We start from the raw sequence: 14,876 nt of genomic DNA on the forward strand, positions 1-14,876 counted from the left end.
ACAAAACAATATTAAAAAGCCGGAAAGATCAATTTGGGTCAATGAAAGTGATTTTCAAGTTATGGGATGCCTGTGCGATCTCTGTATAGTCTGAAAACCCAGCTGAATATTGTTTGTTCATGTGGAAGTAGGTGACAACAGGAAATGTTCATAGAACGCATTGACAGGAATTATTGAGTCGCATTGTACGTTCACGCATGACACCAGCAAAGTTTGTTTTATTTTCTTTCAGATTTTCCCTTTGACACATTTCCAATGTCCTGTACTTTTATCCATTTTCTCCCATATCTCATAAATGGACTCTGGGGGCACTTAATCACTCATGACTTTTGATTTCCTCAAAGGAAATCTACCAGCAATTAATGTAACAGTACAGAGCTCTGTCATCATTTCAGCCCTTTTTTCCAGTGCTTTCTGAGGAGTTACAGGACCCAACAATGGGTTGCTCTCTCTTTTCTTCCACCTAAACTGGGTATTTTATTAACTTTTTTATGATTTAAATCTGCATAATACTCCCAATGTTCCCTCTGAAAAATCCCTGCAATGCAACTCAACAGAATAGAGGACTAGTCTACAAAATAAGCAAAAAGCATCTGTTCAGAGAGTTTGACAGGTGAAATTATGAATATGAATGTGCTTCCCTTGAGGAAAAATTTATGCCTGCAGGTCTTTATCACTGAAGGCCCCATCCACTGTAGGATGTGGGGAGGTCTCCTCTATGGTAACCTTCGTAGGAGCTGCAAAGCTTGGACTGAAAGCTTTCCAGGGCTTGGATGGGCAGTGGAAGGGACTATCATTCACAGCGTTGTCAGGGGAGGTGGACGGTTTGGATGTTGCGGTGTCCTCTTCAGAGGATTCTTCTTTGGCTGAAGCCTGGGTTGGGGGCGGTGTGGTGATGGAGGAGGGGGGAACGGCCATCATAAAGTGCCTGAGCGGAGACCAGCCTGGAGGACGGCGCTTGGTCAACACCTGAAGAAAAGAATACAGTGTTCAACATGCAGATGAATGGGAAGGTTGGTGAAAGACCTGACCTTCCTCACAACATTTTCTGATTGATACTTAATGATCTCATCGGGACATTTGATTGGCTTTTCACTCAATCCTTTTTTTTTACATTCTGTTACATATTTCATCAGAAGCCTTATTTGAGTATTATTTTAAATTTCCAACACACAAAGCATCATCTATTTTAAGTAAATCTTACTCTGCATGCAGCGTCACTGATACTGATGCTGCTCCTTTATTATATCATGTAAAATTACTCAGAGCTGACCTTTCAGCATTTTGGATTTTGTTTGCAACATAAAGTATTATCTGCAAATCACTTTCAACAAATAGCTGTCCAGCAGGTCTCTGCATCTTAATTGGTTGTTTATTCCAAGCATTGAATATCACAGAGGAAGTAGTGTAGTCTTTTTTTCTGGTCAGCATTTATAAGGGTTGCAGTGGCGTTGAAGTCAGAAGGAGGCCTGTGATTGGAACATTAGTGACTGCCTGGTTAACTGACAACAGTTAACAACTAGCCGATGAAGACGACTGAAGACCCCTGTATTAAAACCAACAGAGTCAAAATAAGAGACAAATTTGGACTTATCAGATGGTCAAAGGAATGCTAATGTTGCTCACTGCATGCTGGATGTTTAAATTGTTTGCTTGAGTGTTCATGATGACAACGTAGAAGCTGAAATATGTCAGGACTATCAGCTTGCTGTTGAGTTCTGTCCCCAAATGACCTAAAACAAATCAGCCATTGCAGCTTCAACATCCATCCTTGCTGTGAGGCACACGGACTACCTGCTGCCCCACCGTGCCACCAGCTTCAATGTCAATTTTTCTAATTTAGCTCAGCAACTACAAACTAACTATAAATAAGCCCCACAGGCCTGGTGAGGATTATTCAATGTGCCCAAAGCTATGTGTTAGTCTTCCTGCTTGCACTAACACTTTCAGCATTAATACATTATTAATGTGGGGTTTACTTGTTTGAAAATTCCTCAGCCATGACCTGAACGGCAGAGTAGAAAGTTTAAACTAAAACTTTATTTATGTACGTTTACAGAGCATTAGTGCGTAGCAGTTCAAAACTAGGATTTCATAAGTTTCACAAGTACAAAAAGACAATAAAGGAATTTGAATAAATGTTCACCACAAACAAAAGTAAGAACAAACCAGAGCGAGGAAGCTGAGGGTAACATTATTGGATTTCTAAAAGAAAATGTGAAAAATGGGTCTCACCATGGGCAGTAGACCTGGTTCGCATTCTATCTGGGCCTGGGGGGGCTCAAGTCTCCACGGTGCTACATCTACTGTAGAGTTACAGTTGGCAAACTCCTGTGCACATGAAAACACACAGAGGCACATCAGGGCGATTAAGCCTGGAAGAGATATGCCAGTGGTAATATGTGTGTTGTTTTCGTGTTAACCTTATTCTCTTCATCAAGGACGCACAGATCGTTGAGGTCATTGTGTTCGGCCTTGGCACAAGTGGTCTTCTGCATGTCAAATTTCAGCTTGAACCTGAAACCTGCAACCACCTATAGAGACACACACAGAGAGAGCATGTAGAACAGACACTGGAGGTCTCTCCACCTGACATTCCTCCCACAGCCTCTCTCCTCACACCACCCAGCCTGTACCTGTCGGGTGGCGTGGCCGATGCTGTTCAGGGTGAACAGGTGGGGAGAGTCGGACATGGAGTTATATTTGGAGATGGAGGCGGAAAGAGGACCCTTAAGGTCCTCTGAGTTCACATCAATCTCCTCTGGGCAGCCCAAACAGGAAGCTCTCTCTGGAGTGATGTAATCATCTGGAGAGGAGAAGCATTCTTTGAAGTAACATTTCATAGATTGTGTCAAATCTTAAAACTATGTATAATTATTTGAGCAGGAGAAAATCTAGGGAAAGACTAGCTTCACTCTTGGAGGAAGAGAAGTGTTTATGTTACTTCCAACGTCTTGTTTCGAACCACAACTTTTCTTTCTTTAAGGCGAGGCTGAAGCAGGCAAACACTCAATTAATGTTCCAAGCTGAGCCTTAAAAACATTCTGGAAGTTGTATGGAGAAAACATTGAATCTGTGGACTGCAGGCTAACGGCGATCTGCTTTGACAAACAGATTAAAGTCTAGACTGTCACTGCCTTTTATGGTGTGACAAGTTAATATTGTGTTCTCCTTATCTGCAGATCGTGTGGATATATTACACAACTGGCCCCCTCTGTATCCCCTGCGCCTGTCAGTGTACATTTTCCTCAATGACTCACTGTTTTCTTAACGAGAAACATGCTTTCCTCTGAAAAACAGAGTAAATCAATACACCAAAGATTCATGCTCTAAGAAAACTCTCCAAATATGATCAAATTATGCTTAAAAACAGATGACAATGTGGACATTACTGGTTTAAGTTGTCTTCTATGGGATGAGACCTGAAAAGGGTCAGTAATATGTCTTAAATGAGGTCTCATGTTGAATAAAGGTGTTTATTGTGTTTACTGAGAACATTTTGAACGTGTTCATTGTTCATATTTCCAGCAAAGCAGAATCACTTGTGCCATTAAGTGTCCCAGATTCTTTCCCACTGTAAACACGAGACAAGGCAAGTGAAGGGCTTGATCTGCACTCTTGATAATATTTATAGGAATAGTTTGAAGTTTTGGTTAACATGTTATTTCAGGAGTTAGATGAGAAGATGTACGGCAAATATGAAGCGACAGCCAGTAGATACTCAGCTTATCTTAGCAGAAAGACTGGAAAAAAGAGGAAACAGCTATCCTGGCTCTGTCCAAAGGTAGCAAAATTCATTAATATTAATTTATAATTAATGTCATCTCATCTGACTCTCTGCATGAAAGCCAATAAGCATATTTCCCAATTCTGCTGGTTGTACTTTTGTCGTAATTGCTATAAAAAACAATAATCTGATGCTGGGTTCATCCAACCAGATTCATTCATTCACTCACCAAGCATGCAGTCCACCTGACTCGCGTGTGCGTTGTTATCTGACATGAAGACGGTTGCATTGCATGAAATCGGCTTCTGTAGGAACAACAGGATGCATGGCATTTGATTTGTGTTATCAATGCTGTACAATTCAGACCTTTACATTAACTATTGCTCCCAACTTGAAGTAATACAGTGTCCTCAAATGTCTCCCAGTGTTTGATTACTCAGATAATCTACAGCTTTCTTCAAACTTTAGTATTTACATGAGAGATTAGGATTCTTTTTCTGTTCACAGACATGAACGAGGGGTAGTTTCAGCTCATCATCATTACCTTGTCCACATGCAGATAGGCACACGTTGTCCAGTGTGCGGGGCTCTCAGCTGGACACTCAGTCCTCCTGCTGGTGAACTGCAATGAGTACACCCAGTGTGTGCCATTCTCTGACTGTAGACACACACACACAGAATCAGTGCATACGTATGATTATGGCAAAAAACACAAGCTCATAAAGTCATATTGTTAAAACCGGTGAGACACAAAGGTAGAAGTGGCATGAAAAGGATTTCATTTTTTTGTTAATATTTTTTTTTTTTTCATTTCAGTCTCTCCAGTGTGTCTATGGGTCCTGTGTTTGTGTTATAATAACAATGGAGTGGAGAAATGAAATTCCCAAGGGATTAATGCAGTCATTCTTCTTTTAAGCAGTACCAAGCAGTAAAGAATGAAAATGTTTCGTATCGCATTAAACCCTTATTTCTATTACATTTGTTGTGAGGGTTAGGGTTAGGGTTAACCCTTACTCACTTCTTTACACTGTGCATTGACAGTGAAAAGAAGCACTGTCGTCTGTATACTTTCACTGTATATCATTTCCCCCTTTTACAGATGTGACAATGAGCTTACAGGAACCACTGAAACAGCAGCAAATCAATGCAATGATAAAGCAACACTGTGAAAGTATCTATTGAGACAAAGCAGGACAGGTGAATAAGCAGAAAGACAATCACTGCACCTTGCTGCCTCTCAGTATCTGAAAGAGGGCCAGCTTGTGTCCGGAGCTCAACTCCTCGTTGAACTTGTGCACAGCACTGTGGACGGCCTTCTCTACGAGTGGGTCATCACAGAATATCAGGACGCTTTGGTGGTCCCCCGCTGCGTCCTGGAGGAGTAGAATTACAAGGAAAACAGGAGCAGAAGGAAATGCATGTATATGTGTGTGTGTGTGTGTGTGTGTGTGTGTGTGTGTGTGTGTGTGTGTGTGTGTGTGTATTTATTTATTTATTATAGCTGATATTTAGTTTTGCTTCATTGTGAAGGGCCACAAGCCAAAAGGATAGGAATACATAATGACACATAATGACCCTGTCGCTGCCACACAAATTATGCTTGTAATCGAATGGTGGAAATAAGTAACTAGGTGCAGTTTCTCAAGTACTTTACTTAAGCAGTATTGTCATTTTTTAACATCAAACTTATTCTTCCTCTCCATTTCAGAAGAAAATACAGCCAGACTACCATTTTATATATAATCAATATGAAAATCTTGCAAAATGTGATACATTTTACAGTAGATAAGCAGTAAGCTACAACATTAAAGTGCTGCTTAAATGACACTGCATCAGTAGTAATATTCTATTATATCATGATATAATAATCTAATTTCATTATGAATACTGCTACTTTGATACTTTGTTGAGAATTCTGCTCTTCTATTTAAGTACAGGACCTGAATACTTCTTCCAGCACTGCTGTAACCCTTTGTAGCCTAACAGTTCATCTGTTGTCACAGTGTAATTTAAGTTTGAAGCTTTGATTTTGATTTCTTTCTCCTTACCTGCCCAAAGACTGAGTTGTGGAGGCACATCAGGCCCAGCACACACAAGCCTACACTGCTCCTCATCATCCGATCCTGATGGAAATTTGGCTCTGCTCTGCTCTGCTACAAGGGGAAAAAAGAGGTAAATATTACAGCAATTGATGAACGCTTTCAGCATCAGTTTATCATTAATATGAGTGCATTTCATGTTCAAATGACATCTTAACCCTTTCAATTTGCAGCTCGATCAAGCTCAAATTTCTAATTATGGATGAAAAAGAAGCACAGCTATTATTTTCAAGCTTGCCAAACACACTGAACAGTTCCTTACTGCAAAGACTTTTTGCTTACAGTTTCTGCAGATGGAGGCCAGCTTTCAATCCTGCCGGGCTTGAAGTAGAAAAACACGATTGCTTTCCACACAGAGATGGACGACTTACTAAAGCACTGCTGAAACTGTAGGTGGCAATCCTGAGAGAGATGATGACACACTGATAGAGACTTACCCAGAGGACAGGAGGGCACAGAGGACACACACACACACACACACACACACACACACACACACACACACACACACACACACACACACACACACACACATTAATGTGCAAAACGCCCAGTCAATAAAAGGAGAGTAAATGTTTGCTCTTTTGTTTGCCCTCCTACTGCTCGAGTCAATACAACAGCCACTGTCAAACATTTAAGGAGATGTTTTAACATCCCTCATTAGTGGCTTTGGAGAGCAAATGCTCTCTTTGCGCAAAACACTCAAACTCACAAATGAAAACATATAAGGAGTTGATTTTTACTCATGCTATGATAGCAGTAAAATCCCAAACTGTATGTGTTTAGGGGCTAGTGTGTGTGTGTGTGTGTGTGTGTGTGTGTGTGTGTGTGTGTGTGTGTGTGTGTGTGTAGGTGTGTGTGTGTGTGTGTGTGTGTGTGTGTGTGTGTATGTGTGTGTGTGTGTGTGTGTGTGCGTGCGCGTGTATGTGCTCTGTGTGTTTGTGTGTTTTAGCTGGTACTTTGTCCCTGTCGACCTTTAGCCCTATACCACTCTGATATCCCCACTGCTGATCTGTGAAATAAAGATAATTGTGCTCCATATAGACGCATCATGCAGACATTGGCTTTACTTTTGCAGTTTCTGTACAGGATTATATCAAATTCACCAAGCACAGTACAACAAGGTCAGCCCTGCCTGTGAACTGATGACATGCCCAAATCCTTCATGCGTCCCTGGCTCCAACATGCACGGCTCTGTAATGATAGATACAACGTAAGTCCCTACATTTATCTCTGAGACTGCAACGACAAAAAGAATTGTGACTGTGGGGAAGTCTAGACAAGAGCTCATTTATAAGAGCATAATTCTGTCCTCTTGTGGTTCCACGTGCGCCAAGACATACTGTGATGTTAGGCAGCACAGCTACGTGTAGAAACACTACAGAGCAGTGGCTCCCAGCATGGGTTACTGGCAGGAGAGGAAAGTAGATAACACAAGAGCAAGAGTTAAAGAGGATCAATACTTCTCGCACATCTGTCTGTTAAAGCTACAGTACAGCCAGCAACTGGTTAGCTAATCAGCTGGCTGTAGCTTCTTATTTACCTTCCAGACATGAAAATGGTATCAATCTTCTAATCTAACTTTGTGGTTGAAAGTGAAGATGAGTATTTCCCTCATTGTTGAACTGTTCCATTTAACTGGTCACAAACAGTAGACATAAAAATGCAACCTGTGACAAGGGCTCATTAGCTGGAAGGTGTGGAGTCGCTGCCATAAACCACAGTGTATAAACCGTAGAGAGGATTTGAAGGGCCGTGCATAAACAATAACTTCTTTAAAGGATAGTTTCACCAAAACACAATTAGAGGTAAGTGATTTTTTTTAGGTGAACTGACACTTTAAAGATAAGCAAGGGTGAGAAGCCACACAAAGACCGACCACTGATGAGGGGAAAAAGAAATAAGAGGAGAGGAGGATATAGTAAAATACATCCAACAATATCCCTGTAAACCTCCAGGCCTCCAAAAAAACCCAACACTGGACCAAGTTAATTGCGTATAATTCTCAGCATTTGTTTGAAGTCACATGGGTTGAGAGAGACAAGACAAATTTTTCATTTATGATGCAGACTGACTTTACACAGTAGGCAACTGAATTGGACTTCATTTTAACATTGCAGCAGGTTTTGTAAAGTTAGAGTGACGTGTGGGAAACAGTGTTAGATTCAGCAGCCTTTCTCACAGGCTGAGAGGCTCCGCCGACCCTCTGTTTAACTGTCATGACATTACCGTCAGAGGTGTCATTTCAGTGCTGGGAGAGGCAGCGGTCTCTACAACCCCCCTCCTGTCATCCTTCACTTCCTTTGCACACTTCATTTACATGTTGAGGTGTTGAACAGTTTCACAGTTACAAGCCAGACCACAGCAGCGACACACACTGCACTCATCACTCTGCTCTTTTCTTTACTGACTACGATGCTGAGGGGTCACACAAGCGGAGGGTCTCTTGTCCTCCTGGCTGCTATTATTTCAGGTAAGTTTAAAATAAGATAAGATTGAAATCTCACCTCAGCTTCAGATATTGAGCTCTCTTGGTTGTGTTTTCTGTGTAACACCCCTCCCACCCATTTCATTATTTGTCCCAAAAGTGAAACAAACTTCTGTTCAGCATTATGAAAGGATGAAAAAGGGAACAATTTTTCATTTTTAGCACCAAGATCAACACTTCTATGTTACCAAATGATGTTTTATCATGTAATGTGTTTACATGAAGGAGTGAACCTGTGAGTGGGACATTTCAAATAATTGTTTCTTTATGTTTAATAACGTTAAGTGAGATTAAACGGCGGGCCTCATATTCCAGTTTTAGCTTTTCTGTAAAGAGTGGTGTTGTCTTGTACATGTATGGTATGAGTGCCGTCTGTCTCATAATGAAGCTGCTCTGGCTTCCTCTCTCACACAGCTATCGTCAGTTTAGTGGTCCTCAGTGGTCGCCCACTTTCTATCTTTCTCAGTCTGTGGTTTAAAGCAAACAGGTGGTAGTCCACCCTGCTGCTGCTGCTGCTGCTGCTGCTGCTGCTGCTGCTGCATATAAACTCCATCTGAGCAGAAACTATAAAGGATCGCTGGTGGCAATAATTTAATGGTTTTGAAGCCTTTATACGTAACAGTAAAAAAACCTGGTGATGAGCAGACATTAAGAGTGATATGTCTCTTCCTCCACCAGGTGTCCACCTCCAGAGACATGACAGCTCCGTCCAGCTCACCTCTGAATCTGAGGCTCAGATTTACCGGCCCATCCTGGAGCCCTCTGAGACCACTCCTCAAATAGGTACACACCAACATGAGACCACATTTATTACAAACATATAGACAAAAACACTGGCTTCTGTAGCCCATCTGTTGTAGAAGGTATCACAAAAATGCTGGAGAAAGGCAGCGAATAGTGATGGAAAGAAGCTGCAGCATCAGAGCATAAATGCAGTGATTGGCTTGATTTTTTGTGTTGCTTTTTGAAGATGGTTGGCACCGTGAGTAGATGAAAACTCATTAATGTGCTTCATAACAGGAAAGCTGTGAAAGCTGAGGCAGGTTTAATCAACACATGTAGTCCCATCTCCTGGAGTTTACATTGATAAAGGCAACAGCAAATGTTCAAAAGCAAATACTTTTTCATTAATGTAATGAGGAAATGTTAATTAATGCACCTGGCAAGATGCAAAAATGTTGATATTGAACACGTTCACTGGCATTGTATTTCATTTGCTTTCAAAATGGGCAATCTTTGCAATGCACTATGCACTAATAGTGACTCAAGCATTGTTCAGCTTTTTTCTGATTGCGTTTAGGCTCTGACAGCACGGTTAATATTGGAAAAGTCCGCAGCAATGAGAATCTTTCTCTGACTTTAACCAAAGTGCTATTGTTGCCTGAACCTGAACACAGTCGGGACCTGAACCCTGGATTCTGGTGTCACAGTCCTGCACTTTGCATGCCTCCTATCTGCCCACACTGCAAAAAAAGAAAAGTTGGGTCAACTCAAAATTTCAAGGCAACAAACTTCAATAAAATTTTAAGTTGGACAATTAAACTAAATATTTTAAGTTTTGCTTCTGAGTTTGCTCAACTCTGAATTTTGATTTTTATCAACTCAACAGTAAGTTCTGCTAACTAATAATTTCACATTGTAATAACTTTTAATCCTTACTTCAGCTAACTTTCCCCTAAGTTGGACTCACTTATAATTTTACATTGTAATAACTTTTAATTGTTATTTGTGCTTACTCTCTCCTAAATTCTAACTTAATATTTTACATCGTAATAACACTTCATCCTTATTTCTACTAGCTGTCCTGTAAATTGTACTAACTTATAATTTTACATTGTAATGACTCTAATGTAAGTTCTTACACAGAATGCACTTTAATTGGGTTAAGTTAGTATATAGAAGAATTATTCAAGAGGAATTTAAACTTGCACACTGCAATAGTTTATAATGTAGCTCAAATGTGTAATTTAGAACCAATAATGTATAATCAAATGTATAAATAATTACAGATGCAACATATACATTCAGAACATTTGTTTTATTTAAACTGTACCAACATCAAAACCCTTCCAACAGGGCCAAGTACATGCAAACTAATGAGACCCAACTGTCCCAGTAGTAGCTGTTTACTTGTGCTACATTGTCTACTTTTAAACTTTGAGATTGAATAAAAGATCAAACACGAGTCATGAATACAAGACCATACAGAATCAGTATGATACACAACTATGAATCTATCCATTGTCTTCCACTTATCCGGGGCCAGGTTGCGGGGGGAGCAGTCTGAGCAGGGACGCCCAGACTTCCCTCTGCCTGGACACTTCCTCCAGCTCTTCTGGGGGGGATCCCAAGGCGTTCCCAGGCCAACCGAGTGACATAGTCACCCCAGCGTGTCCTGGGTCTTCCCCGGGGCCTCCTCCCGGTGGGACATGCCTGGAACGCCTCCCTAGGGAGGCGTTCTATCTAAAGCAATCTAAAGCAATGAATCTAAAGCATAAAACATGGTATTGGCTGGACAGAAGGGAACTTTTAGAGGTGAACAACTCCAGATCCAGAACTTGTGGATTCACTGAAGGATTTTGTTTTTGAGAGATCTGACCCTTGCAGAGAGGTCTGTACCAAGTTCCATGAAAACCTTCTGAACAGTTTCAAATGTGTACCTGAGATCTTTTGGGTTCTTGAGGTTTAAAGTATAGATCAGTCCAAAGAGGTAAGCAAAAGCAGTTGGCAGGTCAGGGAGATCTTGAAGGACAATCTCTTCTTCCACAACAACAGCATCACAAGTCTTTCCAAGAAGAGCTAGATGAATTGAGTGTGAAGTGGAATGAAACTTTGAGGGTAAATTAAGAATAACCCAGTAAACAGCTGTTATTTTATGAATTTTCTTTGACGTGCCTAACGGGTTACACAACTCAAAATCGTCTATGTATAGACCTAATGCAATATGCAGCTCCTGTTCTCCAAAATTATGCTTAAAGTAAGAACCATCTTGAAAAGTCTTGTAAAACCCTGGAATAGACTCTTCACTGAAAACAATTTTTTTCAAGAAACTCTGCTCTGTTCAATAAAAGCTCAATAACCTGATTCACAGAAACATAAACAAAGGCTTTTCTTGAAGTCCAGTCAAACAATAACTCAGTTGGTTCAATGATGGAGAAATGCTCCCTGAAATATTTGTTTCTCCTATAATCTGTTGATAATGTACCTTTTTCTGATGTGGTAACAAGTACTGGATTTTTTTCGAACACAATGTTACTTATCTCTTGAATAACTTCTTCCTCAACTTCATTATTATGTTTCGCAAATACCTCCTTGGGAATTTCAGTTGTATGAAACTTGGAAAGGGATAAAATATCATTAAATTCATCTATAATTGCCTGTATTGCATGTTTTGACACATGTAGCAGACATTGCATGCGAAGAAAAAGGGAAGCTAATCTGTGCTCAAGTATTTCAGAGTCTACATTGTGAACACAATCAAGTTCAAGTTTTTCTGTGGAATCTAATCTAGGACTACTTGTCAATGAAACACCAGCTTCAGGATCAACATTACATGGCTGGTCTGTGTGATTAGACTGAAAATTGCAAACAACCCTGACTGGTGTCAAAAAATCTCTAAGATTATGGTTTTTATGAGTCCGTGATGTATCACCAGTAAAACTATTAAGGCGGTTGGTTTTAAAGCTGCACCCTACAAATGGGCAACACATTATCTCTCTGCGTCTAAGGTGATTGCACAAAGGAATTAATACTTTCGTTTTACAGGAAATGTCCTTGTATTCATACAACCAGCACTGAAATGTTAAGGTCTCTTGCCTTTGGACAGTCCTGTGCAATCTTGAAAGATGTGATTTCAAAGCACTAATGGTTCTAAAAGTGCAACAGCAGTCCCTGTGGATGCAAGGCAAGGTTGAACCTCTGTGATGCAGTCGATAGTGTTTCAGCAGAACAGCTTCAACGGCGTGGGTGAACTTGCACAATTTGCACTGCATTAATTTCAATCTGAAAAACAAAGATGACAATTTGCTGGGGATTAGTAAAGCAGTCGGTAAGAATTTTAAACATTTTATCAATTCAATGACAATCATGTAAACAGTAGACTAGAGAGTATAGTTGACAAGACTAACAATATAATATTCTGTCCCATTTTTAATTTTTAATACATTTTGCTGTTGTGAAGATGAATTTCAATTAACTTAGTAATTAGGGAGACTAGTCAACCAACCAGGACAGTCACATAAGTCAGCAGTCAGTATAAAATTGAGCCAAATGCATGCATTTCAATGTTTTCAAACACCGTGATTCAGTATAACCAGGACGAGGAATGGAAATTCAAAATTAAAAATTTAACTTAAATGAAACTTTTTTTGAATCCACAGATACACAGCAACTTATGGGTCTAGGTATAGTATGACCAACACAATAATTGACAGGCTACAGGTGAATTGGTCTTTCCTGCCCCTACACTATTATGATAATATTAAATCTGATTTGAATTACCCTGCATCTTATTATTTTAATACTTAAATCCTAGTAGCGTGGTGATTTATTTAACTCAGTCTGACGTAACGTTAAACATTAATAGGTAGGTATGTGCATTTCAAGCAAAAGTACTATTCGATTACCACAGAGCCCCCACCCTCTCTCTGCGAGCGCACCCCACATACACACGTGCGGAGACACACACACACACACACACACACACAGAGAGAGAGAGAGAGAGAGAGAGAGAGAGAGAGAGAGAGAGAGAGAGAGAGAGTCGATGGTCTGACCGTCACACCCCCGTAAACATACCTGAGAGAAAGCATTGCTGACGTGAACATTTTTTAATATGCCCGCCTATGTCTGACGACTGCACCCGGGTTCTTCGCTCTCATACGACTATGCATGGCTGTCGTAGACTTGTAATATGTAGGCGACATAACCTCACAGAGTTTTGAAATAGTTTAACACGGGACTCTGTCCGTCGTCTTCGGTTTGTTTCTTCTTCTACAGCGGCATCGAGCCCATCACTAAAAGTATATCATTAAATGCTATGCTGCCCTCGTGCGGAAGACGCCAGTAACACAGATCCCCCCGCCCCAGATATGAACTATTCGATTATTTATGTGTAGCCTGTTTGAATAGAGAGGCACACAGCGAACTACGGTAACCTAATTTACTGCACAGTGGATTGAGCCACAGCATGTTGCTAGCTCGGTTCTCTCTGTCCCTACTACCGTAAAACAGCCTGCTCACCTGCTGCTGTCTGGGAGCAGAGACCGAGCATGACTGTTATTGCCCTGTAAAATAACATCTTCAACATTTATGAAAGATGAAATAAAATGTCGGCTAACGTTGAGACCACAATTTTGAGTTGAGCATGAATTAACACAATACCAACCAGTCAGACGACAACATGCCGTCATATTTGAATAAGATTTGCCCAGACAATGCTAATGTTACTGGCTTAACTGACTGCTGCAGCCCTGCTAGCATCAGTTAGCAGCTAACTGCTAAGGACTGAAAAGCTTGTTTAAATGTTGAAAATGTGTAGGTCACTTTCTCCATTACAACACAACTCAAAATAAAATTCCCGTATGATTTAACGTTAAAATAAATTAAATTAAAGGTTGTTTAAAACTTACCTGTGCAGACTTCAGCCAGAGGCAGCAGCACTCCAGCTCCTTGCAGCAGCACACAGCCACGAGACTTGAAGTGAAAAATGCCAACTCGTAAAGTTGGCTTTCCCGCATTTCACAACAAAGAAAAATGAGTTGGCAGAACTGTTGTCCCTTGTATTGAACCACAACGTAAAGATTTAAGTATTAACAACTCACCAAATTATTTTGGAGCATACAACTGTCTTGCTTTGTTCTGCTAACTCAGATTATTGTCTTAAATATCAATAATTTATATTTTTAAGTTTTAGCAACATAAATTACTGTTTCAGGCCAAAAAAATACAAGTTTTGCAGTGCAGACCACCTCCCTGTGGCTCCAGAATGTTACATAAACTGTAGAGTTTCATTCACTAAAAGCAAACTGTGACTGTATGACTGTGAACATAATCTAGCCAGCAATTATGTCCATCAGCACAATATAATTATGAATGCAGATTAGTTGTATATAAATGTAATTTCTAGGAGACAGTGTTGCAGTACAGCTGCCTATAGAATTTCAAATAGCGGCAGTAATAAAATTGGTGTGTATATCTGTTCCTCTTTAAAAGAGTGAAAGCAACAAAATGAATCATTTAGAAGTTATAATATCCATCCATCCATCCATCCATCATGTATACCGCCTATCCCTTTCGGGGTTGCGGGGGGCTGGAGCCTGTCCCAGCTACAATGGGCGAGAGGCGGGGTACACCCTGAACCGGTCGCCAGCCGATTGCAGGGCCACATGCAAGGACAAACAACCATTCACACTCACACTCACACCTACGGACAATTTAGAGTCATCAATTAACCTAGTGAGCATGTTTTTGGTCTGTGGGAGGAAGCCGGAGTACCCGGAGAGAACCCACGCATGCACGGGAAGAACATGCAAACTTCACACAGAAAGGCCCCGTCTGACCCGGG

General features: G+C 40.6%; 2 protein-coding genes across 2 annotated transcripts in view; one reads left to right on the forward strand and one right to left on the reverse strand.

Moving 5' to 3' along the window:
• Positions 1-654: 654 nt before the first annotated feature.
• kng1 (kininogen 1) lies at positions 655-5,841 on the reverse strand. The gene is made up of 8 exons (XM_070960872.1): positions 5,776-5,841; positions 4,954-5,100; positions 4,272-4,385; positions 3,957-4,032; positions 2,637-2,806; positions 2,424-2,534; positions 2,236-2,331; positions 655-969 (listed from the first exon to the last, which is right to left on the reverse strand). Exons 1-8 carry the CDS (start codon positions 5,839-5,841, stop codon positions 655-657), a joined length of 1,095 nt encoding a protein of 364 aa, XP_070816973.1.
• Positions 5,842-8,238: 2,397 nt separating this feature from the next.
• lamp3 (lysosomal associated membrane protein 3) overlaps positions 8,239-14,876 on the forward strand; it is a 37,433-nt gene continuing 30,795 nt past the window's right edge. The window contains exons 1-2 of the mRNA XM_070960101.1: positions 8,239-8,299; positions 8,993-9,097. Coding sequence (XP_070816202.1) covers positions 8,242-8,299; positions 8,993-9,097 — 163 coding nt within the window. The 5' untranslated portion in view covers positions 8,239-8,241. The remainder of the gene's footprint in view (positions 8,300-8,992; positions 9,098-14,876) is intronic.

The sequence above is a fragment of the Chaetodon trifascialis genome, chromosome 4 (assembly GCF_039877785.1).
Source record: "Chaetodon trifascialis isolate fChaTrf1 chromosome 4, fChaTrf1.hap1, whole genome shotgun sequence".
Lineage (NCBI taxonomy): Eukaryota > Metazoa > Chordata > Actinopteri > Chaetodontiformes > Chaetodontidae > Chaetodon > Chaetodon trifascialis.